The following is a 15,795-nucleotide window of genomic DNA, read 5'->3' as shown; positions in this document are numbered from 1 at the left end:
AAGCTTAAGATCAATTTGTAAAATGGTCAAATATATCTGGTGAGTAAAAAGTTTGCTTTTTTGGAATTGAGCACAAATTTACACAATGGACTATCTGTGCTCTGCCCACCACAATATCAAAACCTGATTTCTAATAGTTTGAGTTCACAGACATATCACTGTACTACTGGAGGGGCATGTGAGTAGAAAGAAATTTCAATTTAAAATAACTGCATCTTAAAACCTAGTTATGTTAGAATAAAAAAAAATTCTTCAAAAACCTCTTGATCACAAGTTTTACTGAAAAAGGCTTGGATACGTATAGTGTATTTTCAAATGACATTATACTGCATACATAAATGGCTTTCCTCACATATTAGTTTTGCTCAGCTTCTCTTTTCTTCAATATTTAACAATAGGATGCTGATAATTTGAATTATATGATGATGTTTCTGTGCACAGGATCATGCAACTGCTGTTTGGTTGTGCTGTCAAAATATTAGCCATTTTGCTTTGGTCAAAAGGTAATTGCAAAGTTAAAGTGGATATTGCCATTTTTAACAGAGCCTTAAGAATGTAAAAAAAATAATTTCTCAAATTCAATCAAATATGTTAATAAAAGGTACTCCTCTCCCTGAGCAAAACATCTAAGATCAAGCTAATGAAACTCCCATTTGGGACAGCAAATGGTGTTGGCACTGCTTAAGAGCTTTATCTGACATAATCCACAATATTAAAATATAAAGAAAGATACATATAAGAAAAAAGCTTATCATTTAGACAGTTGTGCACCATAACAAATTGTGTTCTTAGTAATTTGGCTTTGTCCACTGAGTTTTGGCCAGGTCATTGAGTGCTGAAACATGGCTAGAAAATATTCTTTGGATAAACCAAACTCACTTCATCTTAGCAGATATTTCAACTAAACAAATGCTTCAATCTGCACCAATGAAAAGTTACAGAGCATACAAAGTTTGTTTATAAAAGCTTCATTTAGGGAGTGGCTTGATACATTGATTTTGACTGATTAAAATAATAATGACACTTACCATGACAGATTTTGTATTTTGCTGTACATGCCAAATATTTCCTGAATAAAACACAAGATTCTCAATTTGTCTTACTTAGTTCTAATAGGACAAGTAATTTTTAAGATACAATCATTTTTCATAAATTACTACAAAATACATGTATTTTTCTGTAAATTATGTACAAAATCTAATATAATTTAATCACAAAATTGTTATTCATGTACATAAATGCATTGTGAACTTACGCATGAGCTTCAGACTGTTGTTAGTTCCTCTTTCAAAATATACAACTAAAATCAAAGCATAAATTTTTTACTTCATCTTTTAAATTGACTAAAAAAATTCAACATAAAAATTAAATCGAATGTATATTTAGTAACTGTAGAATATATTATTTATACAGATAGAATTGCCAAAAGTAAGGAAGTTTTAATTTAAATTTAAAAAATGTACCTTTAAAACTATCTAATATATTTATTTAAAGTATTTGTAATTAATAAAAGATAAACAAGAAATTCCAATACATTTAACTGATTTTTCTAAAAAAATTATACACTAAAAGCAGAGAGAGACGACAATAATTAAGCAATTACATCAATAAAAAAGCCATTATATAAATATAGATAGATTGATATTTACAAATATGTTTATACAGCAATATGATATTATTAACAACTTATATTATAAAACATCAAAATGCCTTTCTTTGCAAATAAAATAATAAATAAACGGATGAAACAACTCACTTGGTTCTTTCAAACGTTTGTCTGAAATTTCATTGGTAAAGGAAACAATAGCAGCTGTATACGGAAAATGACAAAACGGTCAATAAAACATTAATTACTATATACTTCTTACTAAGTTACTTTTCTTTACAAAAAATCAGCTTTCATTATTCTAGGCTTTAATTCTACAACTGTGGTGATAGGTAAATTACACTTAATACATGTTCATCATGCAAAACAATAGGAAGTATGTGAACTCTTAAACAGGATTCTCACTTGTTATTACTTAATAGAAAATAATAAGTTAAAAGTATCAGCTAAGCATTCAATTTTCCTTTATAGTAAAGTAATTATTCTTTATTAATTTTAATTAACACTTAAACATGAATTAATAAAAAAATTAAAGATAAAATATTACTCCCTAATCATATGAAAAAATATGAAGATTCCATTAAATTAAAATCCTCTTTAAGAAAAGACTGATGATTTGAATGACCATAATTGAAAAACAAATAAAAGTGTTAATTCCTAATGATTTATGCTGGAATTTATACACTTAGAAAAGATCATGGAATCTGTGTTATTTTCTTGTATTAAACAGGTAAATACTACAAACTAAGTAAAATACATATGTTTACATTCAAATAAAATTGCGCAATGATCTCTCAAATAAAGATACACATTTTCATTGATAATTAAATTTTAGATGTTTGTGAGTTATAGTTACAAGCACATTTTACACTAACCATATTTTGCTAGACAATATGTGCTTAGGAGGTCAATGGATGGAACTGAAGGACATTCTGGGCATGATGATAGGTTTGTGAATGTACACTCTTCTTCTCTACTATTAGATGGTTTTTCTGATGTAGACTTTGGCAAAACAGTGTAAGTTTGAATGTCAGAAGAATAGTTACAGTTTCTGATCATTTGCTTTATCTTTCCAAGGTTCTTGTCACTAAAATACAACATATTAACACCTTTTCCAAGTTTCAGCTGGTTGTAGTTAGTTTCAGTTGCAATCCAAGCTTTATTTGTTGATAATACAAGCACATCCACTGGTACTGGAATAAAAGAGTGTACGTTAGAATTTATTCTGACAGTTGGTACCTTGCTTATACGTATTTTCAAACATTATTAGAATTTCTCACACACATACATATCAAGAAAGTTCAACTGAAAAGAATAAAACAGTAAAACAGATAATATTAATATACCATTTGTTGAAGTTTTAAACACGTAAAACATCCGATATTTATTCAGAAGTAAAGGGAATGTGCAGCATTTTCTTTAACTCTCAGATTTATCTATTATTATTACTACTAGTTTCTGTAAAATGTCCCAAATATTCAAGTGGTTTTTCTCACAAAAATGAAATGTGTTACTTAATATTTCATAAAGATATATTTCAGTTAAATCTTTTGCATGAAACAACAGGATTATTTTTAAATGCCTTAAGTTTAGATATCTTTCAATAATAGTAAACAGTTACACAATTTGCAAATATCATTTTTTGAAACCTAAATGTTCCATAAATATACTTACAACAATTTACTTCAGTGTGAAGACAAAGTAGAGGAAAATAATGTAATATATCTACTTCTGTAATGTTAGATTGAACAGCATTTTCAATAGACTATGTATATTTAGTATTGATTATTTATTCCCAGATAACATTGATAAGAGTAATGAAGATGTGAAAAACTCACAGCTTGTATGGTGTGATGGATGCAAGAAATGGGTTTTATTTGTAAAACTGGGGCTGGTATCACTTTTAAGGAAACTAATAATGAAGAACTACAATTTGTCTGTGCAGGTTGGAGGAGATTTTGGAGGCTATCCTAAGCAGAGTAGAGGCAATAGACAGAGAGAAAGACAAACTGTGGAAAATGGCAGAAGAATTTAAAGACCAACTTAAACTTTTACATGCAAGAAATACACTAGATAATAATATATTTCAAGAAGTTAAAACACAGTGCTATTAGGGCTATTAATAGTGCATTTAAAAGTAATGAAGGAGTTCTAATGAGTAATAACTTTCAGCCTTTAGCTTTTACAGCTGAGATACTATGAGAAGGAAAGAAAACAAAAAAAGAAGTTAAAGATAGACAAGAAAAACTTACAGTGGTTACAGTTATAGATGTTGTAATGCTAGAAGTATAAGAAGTAAAACAGATTACCTTAGAGCATTAGTCAGATTGGAGGACTTTTATATAATGGGATTAACTGCAACTTGACAAAAGTAAACAATTGTGATAATGGAAATTCCTTTAAAATAAAGAGTTATAGGTTATTTAGTATGGATAGAATGCTAAACAAGGGGAGGAATAGATAAATATACAAAATATGAATTACTACCAATGAAACTGAGGATGTCAAAAATAGTAGGGAGATTCTGTTAGTGGATATAGAGTTAGAAGAATTTTAGGTTGATTTTAATACAGATCTACCAGATGAAACTGAAAAAATAATGAGAAAACTTGCATATAGATTATGATTTTAGCTGTTGAGTAGATTATGATTATGGGGAATTCTAGTTTCAGGTAAAAAGACAAGGAAATATTGAAGTCAAGATATGATGGAGCAGGTTGTAAGAAATATTTCAGGAAGGTTTCATTCACTAATTAGTCAAGGAATTTACTGGAAATAATGCTTTTTTAGATTTATTGATAATTACTATGGAAATGGTTGAGTAGGTGAAGATTATGGAACATGTGGACATAAGTGATCAATTCCTAAATAATATTGATGTTTTACCACACAAGGAAACACGAGATCTTGGTTAAAAAATAAAAGAAAAACAAATTTTGAAGGAATGCAGCAAGACTTATTTGTTGGGAAGGTGAATAAATTAGAGGTACTCAAGATAGACTTGAAAATTAATTTGACTAAGTTCCAAATTTTGTTACAAAATCTTTGTAAGAAATAATGCACAGTCAATTTCTATAAAGAATCTGAACTAAGCAAAGAAATATATATTTAATAATTTTAAGAAGCAGTTCTTTTGGCAATAATTATGGAATTTATAATTGTGGAAAATGGAGAAATTCACACAGTAAACTTAGTTTATCTGTAGATGAGAAACATTGACACAATCGAATTTCAACATTCATAATGAAAGCTAAGAAACATATAACATTAGTTTTTACATACAAAAAAGGTACTTATTCATACCAACCTTCATTAAATAAATCACAAGAACAATGTTCACGAAGTGCAGTATCAACGTGCTTATGAAACCTGGAAGAGTTCCCTCTGTAAACTTCCTGAACATCAAATGTTGAACACATACTTGTGAAGAAGCCTTCCTCTAAGTTAAAACATATCTTTAATCATAAGTAGTTATTTATACTGTCATTAACAATGTATGTATTATTTTTATCTTTTATTAAAGAAAATGCTTATTTCTGATTTACTATATTTTTCAACTTTATTTTATGGAACTTTTGAATACTCTACTAATATGATCAAAACATTAACTATGTATAGTACTTCAAGAATTTTTCTAAATATCATTACTTTAGTGTTACTGTACCTAAAAGAATCATAACTAGTGTTTTAAAGTTCCAAACTATTGTACATTATTGTATCTTACAGACCTTTAATACTAGGAGAGGCATTGATATTAATGATGCACAAATAATTATTAATGAATTTTTATTTCAAAATATTATTCACAAAAATAATGATCATTAGAAACAATATAAAATGTGTAGGCAAAACTATCACACATTTTAAAGAAAACAAGAGGGAATCCTCAGTAGCCAGGCTGTCATTAGATCTCAAGTCATTCAAGAGTTGAAGCTATGAGCTAAACGTTTCTACTTCAAAATAAACTCAGAGCCATTCTGCAATCTACTATGTAAAAGCTACAAATTACAAAAAGGTAATCAAGCATTTTATGTCTTTTTAACTCAACTTAAAGAGAGGTAAATAAAATACTACCAAAAAAGTTGACCACTTATTGATTACCAGGATCCAAAGATCTGTCAAATAACATAGTGATCGAAATAATCATGATATTAACCATTCAACAAGTACTATGGAATATATTTTTATTTGGGTATATTGATATCATATTTGTTTAAACTTGTATGTAGTTTCTGTATACATCATGATATTCTTATTCAGCACAAACTTGTTCTTTTAAACAAGTAAAATTTACATATTGCAACTTTTGTCCTTAAGGTGGGGTATATATGTTTCTGTATGGACTTCTGGGAAGGTAGCCTATTCATACAGCCAGTACAGAAACTTATACAAGTGGCTCCATTTAAAGCTACATGTAGAACATTAGTTGAAGTATATAATGCGTGTGTGTGGACTTATAGAATAAATGACTTTCTTTGTTTTGCCTGAATACTTATGTATTTCTAGAACTCTGTCTCTTACTACTGACTCCTCTATCTATCTATTTTGTTTCAAACCCTGCAGCCAGACAATGTGCAAATATAAATCTAGCCAGTGTACTAACATAACACAACATTTGTTAATAAAGAATTTTGTGTTTACAATTGCACTTGTGTTTATTTCTCTAATATCTATATTAATTTCATTCTTCACTTAACTGTCCTGAATCTGTGTTTTGCAGAAACATTTGACTTTTTCTACTGGACACTAGTGAACTCAGGTTCAACTTTCTATACATTTTTTAAGTAACATTTTTTAACCAAATAAAGATAAAAAAGAAACAATAGTTTTATATTATATATATATATTATTATTATCTTTGAATAATGAATGAGAAATGACTAAAATTAAAAGAATATTTCAATAAAGCTCTGACAAATGTATTTTCCAATAAGACAAACAGTACAATTATATTTCTATAGCTTTCACTTAGGTAACAAAACTTTTAACAGTCCTTCAGCTGAGGACAAAAAAAAAAATCCTACCTTCATCAGGTTCAAACATATTGCTCACTTTCATTTTGATGGCTAAAATAAAAACAAGTGAGAGTTTTAAAAATATATTTTGATTTAAGTAATGCTAAAATCAGATTATGAAAAAAGTACTTCTACAAATGACTAATTCATGAATGTAAATTTCTCAATACATTTTTGTTAATGCACAAGACTTTTGATTTAAAATGTTTCTTTTCAAGATAATTTTAAACAATTTATTATAAAAACATAAAAAAGCTATTTTGACTGATTATTAGTTTATTTCACATATAAGTAGAAGTATTTTAGCCAAACATACATAATATATTTTAAACAACTAAAGGTACATATGTGATTGGTTAGTGATCCTGTGAAGTACAAAATACATAAATGTAACACAAACCTATATCCAAATCACAGAAACGTTTTTCTAAATCAAAACTGATGGAGTTGTCACATGTGGGACAAGAGTAAGGTGCTGTAGGACAACCACTGTATGTATCTGCAGAATATGAACATTTTCTTAAGGCTCTCTTGATTTTCATTTTGTTTTGGTTATTGTACTTCATGAAATAAACATCATTAGACAACTGAACATGGCTATAATGATAACCTTCTTTAATCCATGGAGCAACAGAGCTTGCCAAGAAATATCGTCCTGAAAAAAAAGAAAAAAAAGAGGATACTATATTACTCAAGTGTAAACTAAATTTTATTTTAAAAGCTGTAATGTCAAATATTGACTGCAACCATTTCAGAAAAATATATCTTTAAATTATAAATTGTAAGTTCTACTATCTAATAGGCATTTTAATTTTACTAAAGGATTACTAACTTCAAAGCTTACCACATTTCTCTGACGTTTTCTGAATTTTTTGTGCATAAAATTTAGACAAGTACTGTTGAAGTATTTCATAATAATCAAGCAATGCAGAAAAAAGATTATCAGACAGTGTATTTATAACTTTATCGAAATATTTTCAATGAATAAAGCTCACATCTAATTCTTTATTCATCAACATGAAGTTAAAGTCATTAGAATACAATAAATTATAATCATCCAAAAAATAGCACAAGTCTGCAGTAATATTGCAAAATTCAAAATATGTACCATATATAATTAGTTTTAATATATTTATTTTTAATGTTGTGCAACTTTAGCATTGATATATGCAATGCTTACCAAAAATATTATTTGCAATGTACCTCTGCATGTTTCTTTTGCTGTTAAGCACAAACCCATGTAATGGGTTATCTGCACTGTGATTACTTCAGGAATCAAACCATAATATTTTAGTATTATAAGACCTCATGCTTACTGTTGAAACATTACAAGAGCTTCTTACCTTTGAGATTACAGGAACAATCATTATTTACACTGTAGCTGACTTTCTTCTGGAAATGGCTTTTGTCTCCAACAAAGACATGTCTTATAAAAAAGACTGGACAGAAGGCTGTAACATTAAAATAAGTAACGCTATAATAACATATTCACATCTTTATTAATTTTCTAAGTGTTTTTTTAAACATTAGAAACTTTATTTCTTATAAATAAATACAAAAAGATAAATGTTTAATTTGTTACTGTAACCATGTCTTAACACATAACATTCAATCAATTATGGAAGTTAATTTAAAATATTAATCTATTTTGACCTTCTGTGTTTTGAGTTTGTAAATTTCTTTCATGAACTGACTTACCTAAAATAACGTTTTTACCCTACCTTAATAGGGTTTGGTATGTTGGTTCTACATTGTAAAATAACGAAGAGAAAGCAACTTATAACTAAGTTACATGTACTGATACACTAGACTCTCACTGAACATCACTCCGTTTGTTGCACAGAAGAAACTGACTGATAAACACTGCAATACATCTATTCCAAGAATATCAATGCCAGAACTGACATAGGCAACAACTACCATTATTCTGTGAGAAATATCTTCATTACATTAGTCTTATTTACCTTTCCACCCACATCTAGTTTATTCACCAGAATGGAGTTTGCCAACATACCATGAGATCTACCAATCTTCTGCCCCCTCTTGTATCTCTATCCCTTGTATTCTGACAGGCATGTACCAAATAAAATCCATTCAACTCTGAGAGAGCTATGATGTGTGATGACCACCAAACTGTTCAGCACAAGTTATCTGTTGCACTTCTCCAATTTAGTGGCTGGTCCTGACTTAGACTATATAAATTTGTGATGCTATAATTGCATTGTTTACTGCCTGTTGTTGGCTCTTTTTTCACATTTTGAGTCATCAGTCAATTCTGATAGCCTTCTTTATCTTGCAGCCTAGTTTCATTTTTCCTTTACATTGGAGTATATCCTCAGGAGAAAAGTTCTTAGTGCATCAGATCTTGATAACTTTTCCATCTGAATCATCAGCTATAATGAGATTGAAAACATGGACCTTCATAGCATCAGGAAAAGTCTAACATCCATGAAAGCCCTTCTCCTAAACCAACAACTCTTATGTTATATAAGTTTGTACATATGGAAGTGTCATTCTCCAGAACTATAAGAAGTTACAACCAAGAGTAAGAATCAATCACTGAAGGGAAAAGGTTATATCTAATAATGATACCAAAAGTTTTTCATTTCTATCCACTCCATGGTATATTCAGCTTAACAGCAATAAGTTCAACAAGATATCTATTATGAAGTGCTGAATCTCTAAGAAACTGAATTCAGGGGAATGAAATAATAAAGAAAATGGACATGTTGTAATGTATGGCTAAAGAATTGTTATTATAACAAATTTAACACATACAAATTCTAAGTACTTGCTTTCATATACAAAGGATAGCCACTTGTAATGTATTAGGTAACTTGCTTTCAAACTAATTAGGTTAAAATCTGTTTATATTTAGCTTTCCTTATCTTGCAGATAAGTATGGATTTACTAAAAGTGACTAGCAACACTAGTCATTCTCGTTCAAGAACAAGAGAGGCTGTAGCCTTGAGATACTACTTGACCTACCATAAAAGGTCAGTGCTACCCACATTCTTGCACAACATGCAGCATTACAGCAATGCCTCAATGGGCAGAGCAGCTGTGGGTTCAATAAAATATTGAGGAATAAAGACAGCTAAAGTAACATAAAATGGCTTTTTCAATCCTGTGTTACAAAAAAACAACACATACTCAGAAATGACTTGTAACTTTGGAATAATACTGTATTAAAATAAGAAGGTAAAATGCATGGAATGTTTATATATTAGACTTTTAAACTTAAATTTGAAAATATTTTGCTGTCTGTTGAAAACTTACAAAGTGTTTCATACAAAAATATATAGAATGATAGTAATGAATGATTTAATAGCAACAGAGCTCACATAAATGGAATAGCTGTATTGTCATTGATTAAACTTTATGTTTAAGTTATATAGCCTTCATAATGAGGAAATGTAAGCAATAAGGGATCATAGTAAAAGAAATAAATAGTTATATAAAGAATGATAAAGGCAAAAAAAAACAGTTCTTATGAGTAATTTTTACAATCCCAATGATATTTTAAGCGACAGCACAAAGTTCATTAAAATATAAAATAATCCCACAAAAACTATTAAAATAATAAGAGTAATAAAATTTGAAAACTGTTTGTTAGAATTAAGAAAAAGGATAATCAGAAAAGCCTCATGTAAAAAAGAAAACATACCTTGATTGCTATCATGCTGTTCATCATCATGCATATTTTCTAAATAAAAAAGAGAATAAACTATTAGTAGCTAAACAACCTCAAATCATTCATATTTTATGTACTGAAACAGCAAAAGCATTTTGTAGAAATTCAATAAAATATACATTTGATGCAAAAATGCAAAAGTATTAGCATAAGAGTTACTGAAACTAAAAACAAGCTTTGGCATTTGAAATTCTTTTAGGCATGATTGGATCAAATTAATCTATGAGACCTTTTTTTTTCCCTTCTTTTTATTAACTACATTTTTGTGCACCAGCAACACCAGTTGTGAGGATTATGTATACATGATTCAACTGTATTATTCATCAGGATCTATATCAGCTTACCCTGAAATTGAAATTCTTTTAAGCAGAATTTGAGTATACTAAGCTATGAAACCTTGGGTGTGGTCAATACCTCAATGGAAAGGGTTTGACCTTCTTAGTCCAAAACTGTAATAAGATTAAAAATCAGTCAAAAGAAGACAGAGCTATGAGCTAAAAGTACAAACTTGAAAACAAAAAAACACAAACTCAGAGCCATTATATGAGCCTCTGTCTAAAAATTATTAAATGAAAACATCTTATCTGAAAATATTGCTGAAAGGATGCTGAGAAACTGGAAATGTTGAGGGGTTATAAAAATTTACTAAAGATTAACTCACTGCTGTATTATTACTGAGCATTATTTCATGAAAACCTTACATCAACTTTAGTATACAAAAGACGACTTTCAAATATTCTGTTGTGTAAAATCTCTTTAATATTTCTTTATTCAATACAATATTCATTTTGATTTAGTTTATAAACCCAGTAATTGAAAAAATATACCTAGCAAACTCATTTCCTTAACCCTTTTGGTGTGGTTGGCGACCACAGTCAACTTAAAGGCTCAGCGCAGCAGGCAACCTTCCTTTATTCCTGTTATTCTTATGTATTGAATTTAACATATATAGTATTGAGTACAATCACTGAATATTTCAGGGATTTTTGTTGAGTTATTGCCAAGTTATCATGCTTTTAGTACTGATACCGTAATTAGTTGAAGTATCAAATATATATATTCAGCACCATGCCAAACATTAAAAGTTGTTATTCAGAACCGAAAGGGTTAAACACAATGTTGAACAGTTTTGTAACATATTTTATTGTTCTCATCAAAAAATCTTTAAATATTTCTAATAAATGATTAGTGAACAATTAAACTAAAAATAGCAGAGATGTTTGTATAAATTACTTTCTTTGCACCATAATATGCTACCATGTTAGCTACTAGTATGTCAAATTTGGCAATTTGTTGTTTACATTCAAATTATCAAAGTACTTATGATATATTTCTGAAAATTGAATATAATTGCCTGTCAAAGAAGTAAGATGAGAAAATAAACAATTTTCCAATAACATTTTTCTCATAGAGAAGCTGATTTTCTCAAATTTTGAAACACAGTGCTTTTCATTTGGTCCTTATTATCCTGTATAAATTTTACTTTATATCTTTGTTTTTACTACAGTTTTTCACTTCAGGTTTGCAAAAGCAGTTTAAGTTAAGTCTTAGGCAATTCTTGTCAACCAAAATTAAAGAATTTAATTAAATTTAGGCTCTAACATGATGTGGTTTATATTATAAAGCAATCAGTTGGAATTTGTTCATAAAAATATAATAATTTTTTATACAAAAAGCTTTTGTTATATTTCTGAACCTAAATTAAAAGGTATGATGAATAAAAAGTATCTTAATCTCATGTCTTTTTAGGTACAACAAATAAACAGGAATAAAATCCCAGCAGAACAGGATCAACTTTCTCTACCACTACCTTGACCAATAACTTTCTACTAGCTTTAGAACAAAGTATCAGTTTCTGCAAATCTGTTGAGGGTTGAAATAACACTTGTTGGGAGGATACTGGAGATGGAGAAGTGAATTGAATGACCAACCCCAATGTCAGGACCTGAAGTATCCATGTATCTGTGGCGAAGAAATTGCAGGTGTTCAAAAAATGTTATAATCTCACTCTCACAGACCTCACCAGCATTGGATAATCACCAATGCCATTGATGATGGTCTGCCTGAGTGGAAGAGTTTTGAAGATGAGGACAGAATCTATTCTATTAGAAGCTGTGTTTCAGGATATACATTGAACAATCATGCCATGACTTTCAAACTAGATTCAAAATCAACTAGAGATAGCTTTAGAACCTCATAAACCCAATTTACTAATTGAATAAGTGAAATAGTAAGTGGCTAATCAAAATTTGCCTTGTGAGAAATTCTCTCCAGAATGTCCTGAATAATCAGCAAAAGTAGCCTCAGAACCCCCTGGACCAAATATATGTCTCCATCTTACACTGAATAGGATCACAGACAGCCTCTATTTAAAGTGTTCATAAGTGTATTGCTGGTATATTTCCAACAGTATGTATATTCAAGGAGATTGTATAGAAAAATAAGAACAATAATGTATAGCTTAGTGCACATTGGGAATGTAAACATACTGTAAGTTTGTTCAAGCTATAGATGTAATCTTATTACATTGTCTGTACTGTATGACAGACATATTCTTTTCACTGATATTAAATAGCTACTCTAAAATAACTAAGACATCAACACAGAGATCTCTCATTATATTTTATAATATGAAGCATCATATTTTTTGTAAGTAGATATTTTGATTATAAGGTATAATGAAGTAGAATGAAAAACAATGTGAAAATGATCTGTATTCAGCTAAGAAACTTTCCTGACAGTTACTACACTTTAGTATATCTACCTTTTCTGAATACCTGATGTTAAAAAGTGTGTTAATATTTTTTAAACATTTTGAAAAACAATTAAAAAATTAGGTTATTTCTCATGTGATTTCATGGCAAAAATCAACTTACGTATTTGTATTTCTAGCAATGTTTTAACAGTTTTTACCCAAATAAGTATAAAATATGAGATGTTTATAAAATTCTTACTACATGACACTTGATCAAAGTCTCAAAAGATAACTGAATGTCTATATAAATTCCAGCCTTTAAAACATTGAAGAATTTCTTATAAATCATTTTCTTTTAGTTTTCTCAAGCAAATTTGAAACATTAAAAGAATAATTACTGATAAATGTTTAACCCATCATTGTTACTTAGGTTTTAAAATCACTAGCATTATTTTATAAAAACCTTGTGTATGACACTAATTTAATAGTTGATGGACTATATATAAATATTATATTTAGAATCTCCTTAATATTCTCTAATGTCACTACATGCCTTTCCTTGAGTCCCAGTGAAATAGTATTTTTGTGGTTCTCTTGGACAGGATTGTAATTTTGTAATTGGACAATAAATAGTGTTTGGAATATATTGTATCCTTCTTATAAGAAATTTATTAAATATCTTATAGTCAGTGGTTACTTACTAATGAAACTAGGAATAACAAAAATGATTCTGCTATAATGTATGGATGATGCAAAGAGCATCCCTACTATCTTGTTTGCATTGCTCTTGAAAATTGATATTAAACCAGCCCTACATTTACTTCCTTTTTATAAAAGTTTTTCTTTACTTGTTTTCTTTATAATGAAATACAGGTTAGTTAGCAACCATTATAACTTAACAAAACATTAACAAACAACTTAAAATGATTCACTAAGTAGATCCAACCTTGTTAAATGTTCTTAAGATAATAGCCAGAGATTTGGATAAGATGTGTATCAAAAAATAAATCTTAGCACTCTAAGTAATTGAGTTTGTGAGAAATAAATAAATAAATTTACCATAGTTATACAAAATTACAATGAACAGTCTTTATTATACTTATAAATAAACAGAAATACAGTATGTGTGTGTTCTTTCTTATTGATGATGGATTGGGTTGTAGATAATATTTCCCCAAACTGCATTGGTTAAGATTCTATTCCAGAAAAACTAATCCTCACATTATCTAATGAAACAGTAATGCCAGATTTATTCATATGACTTCTCATTCTCTTTAAAACACAAGGAAACTGTAACTATGTACACTATCTTATGTACCAATGGAGGGAATGCATAAGATGCAGTTTACAGCCTTACCACCCATAGGTAGACTAAATGTTATTTCAAGGAAATGACAAAAAACAAAGCTAGCTAGAATGAAAGTAACTCAATAACATTCTTGATCATGTTTAATGTGAAAATTATACTAAGATACAAAAGATAACTGTATTTGAAAATTTCTATACTAAAATCTGTGAAATGCACGGTATGCTTTTATACTACACCAAGAGCTGACTTTCCTATATTTCTAAGAATTATAGCTATAGCTAAGATTTTCCTGAATAGCTGTTAACATAAATTTAATTTTTTTTTTATTTAAATGTTTTTTTTCAGTTTCTTATTTAAGTTATCTTTTATTCACCCTGTTTAGAAAATATAAAAGATTTTTGTACTAAAATATTAGTATTTATGGATTATATATCGTTTTTTAATTTCAACAAATTCCAGTTGTTACTGCAGTATAATTTCACAATATAAAATAATATACTTTTTTACACTGTTTGTAATAGGGTAATATTTTTATAAGTAACATAAATGGAAATCAAAAGATTATCATTCCTAATTAGAAAGAACAGGAGAGGGCAATAAAATTCATTACAGGCTGAATTTATTACATGTTACTGTCACAAACCATTTGAGAGGCAAAACAATAAAAGTACATCTTTGAAAAAAATATAACAAAAAATGTTTACTTTGTTCAACTGCAATATTACTCAACTTGTTATTTTCTGTTTCTTTTAACTAATATTGTTGTTTACAGCTTCAAAGTGTACACTTTATGCAACTTTCTCACATTCCAAAAAAGCATTTAGGAAAACAAAATAGTTGTTGAACTCTATAACTTTTTTCATCATATTTACTTTTAATAGAACATCTAATATAGAGCTACATGATAATTAACTAATTACCTAATTAGTGATAAACATCACTACATTATGTTTTTGATCATGAAATATGTTAAATTAATAAGAACCATAAACTTCTGAGCAAAACAGTGAGTACAAATTAAGTTCAATTGCAACACAGCCTCTACAAAAGACACATATTGTAAAAGAAAAATTACCTTGATAGTTGTATTCGTTATATATATTCTCTGACAGCAAATGTAATGGTACATCAGAAATACGATATTGCAAATATAAATTGTACATTATTCAACAAAACTTTCGAAAATCTTTGATACTGAAATTATTCATGTATTTTAAGATTTCAACAAAGAAAGAGCTTAGTACAAACTTCAAATCATTATATTTAATAGTTGTATAAATATAATATTTCAGCAAAAAACTTAGAAATTAAGAAAAAGGTTTAATCTTCTCTTGAAAAACTTGGCCAAATTTGTCAGATACATAAGTTTCTTCCAAGTTAATAAACTTGAAGACAAAAACTGACCTTAGAAGTTAATTCTGATATTAAGATTTCAATGACATTAAAAGATATAAAATTTAATTAATATTCCTCCAA

General features: G+C 28.6%; 1 protein-coding gene across 1 annotated transcript in view; it reads right to left on the bottom strand.

Moving 5' to 3' along the window:
* LOC143222551 (uncharacterized) overlaps positions 1-15,795 on the bottom strand; it is a 78,321-nt gene that overhangs the window by 28,305 nt on the left and 34,221 nt on the right. The window contains exons 12-19 of the mRNA XM_076449187.1: positions 10,289-10,327; positions 7,965-8,072; positions 7,022-7,276; positions 6,631-6,672; positions 4,914-5,045; positions 2,482-2,799; positions 1,757-1,810; positions 1,256-1,300 (exon numbers count right to left, since the gene is read on the bottom strand). Coding sequence (XP_076305302.1) covers positions 1,256-1,300; positions 1,757-1,810; positions 2,482-2,799; positions 4,914-5,045; positions 6,631-6,672; positions 7,022-7,276; positions 7,965-8,072; positions 10,289-10,327 — 993 coding nt within the window. The remainder of the gene's footprint in view (positions 1-1,255; positions 1,301-1,756; positions 1,811-2,481; positions 2,800-4,913; positions 5,046-6,630; positions 6,673-7,021; positions 7,277-7,964; positions 8,073-10,288; positions 10,328-15,795) is intronic.

The sequence above is a fragment of the Tachypleus tridentatus genome, chromosome 8 (genome assembly GCF_004210375.1).
Source record: "Tachypleus tridentatus isolate NWPU-2018 chromosome 8, ASM421037v1, whole genome shotgun sequence".
NCBI classification, from domain to species: domain Eukaryota; kingdom Metazoa; phylum Arthropoda; class Merostomata; order Xiphosura; family Limulidae; genus Tachypleus; species Tachypleus tridentatus.
Note: the sequence above shows the minus strand (reverse complement) of the source record. Positions and strands in the feature narration are given on the sequence as shown.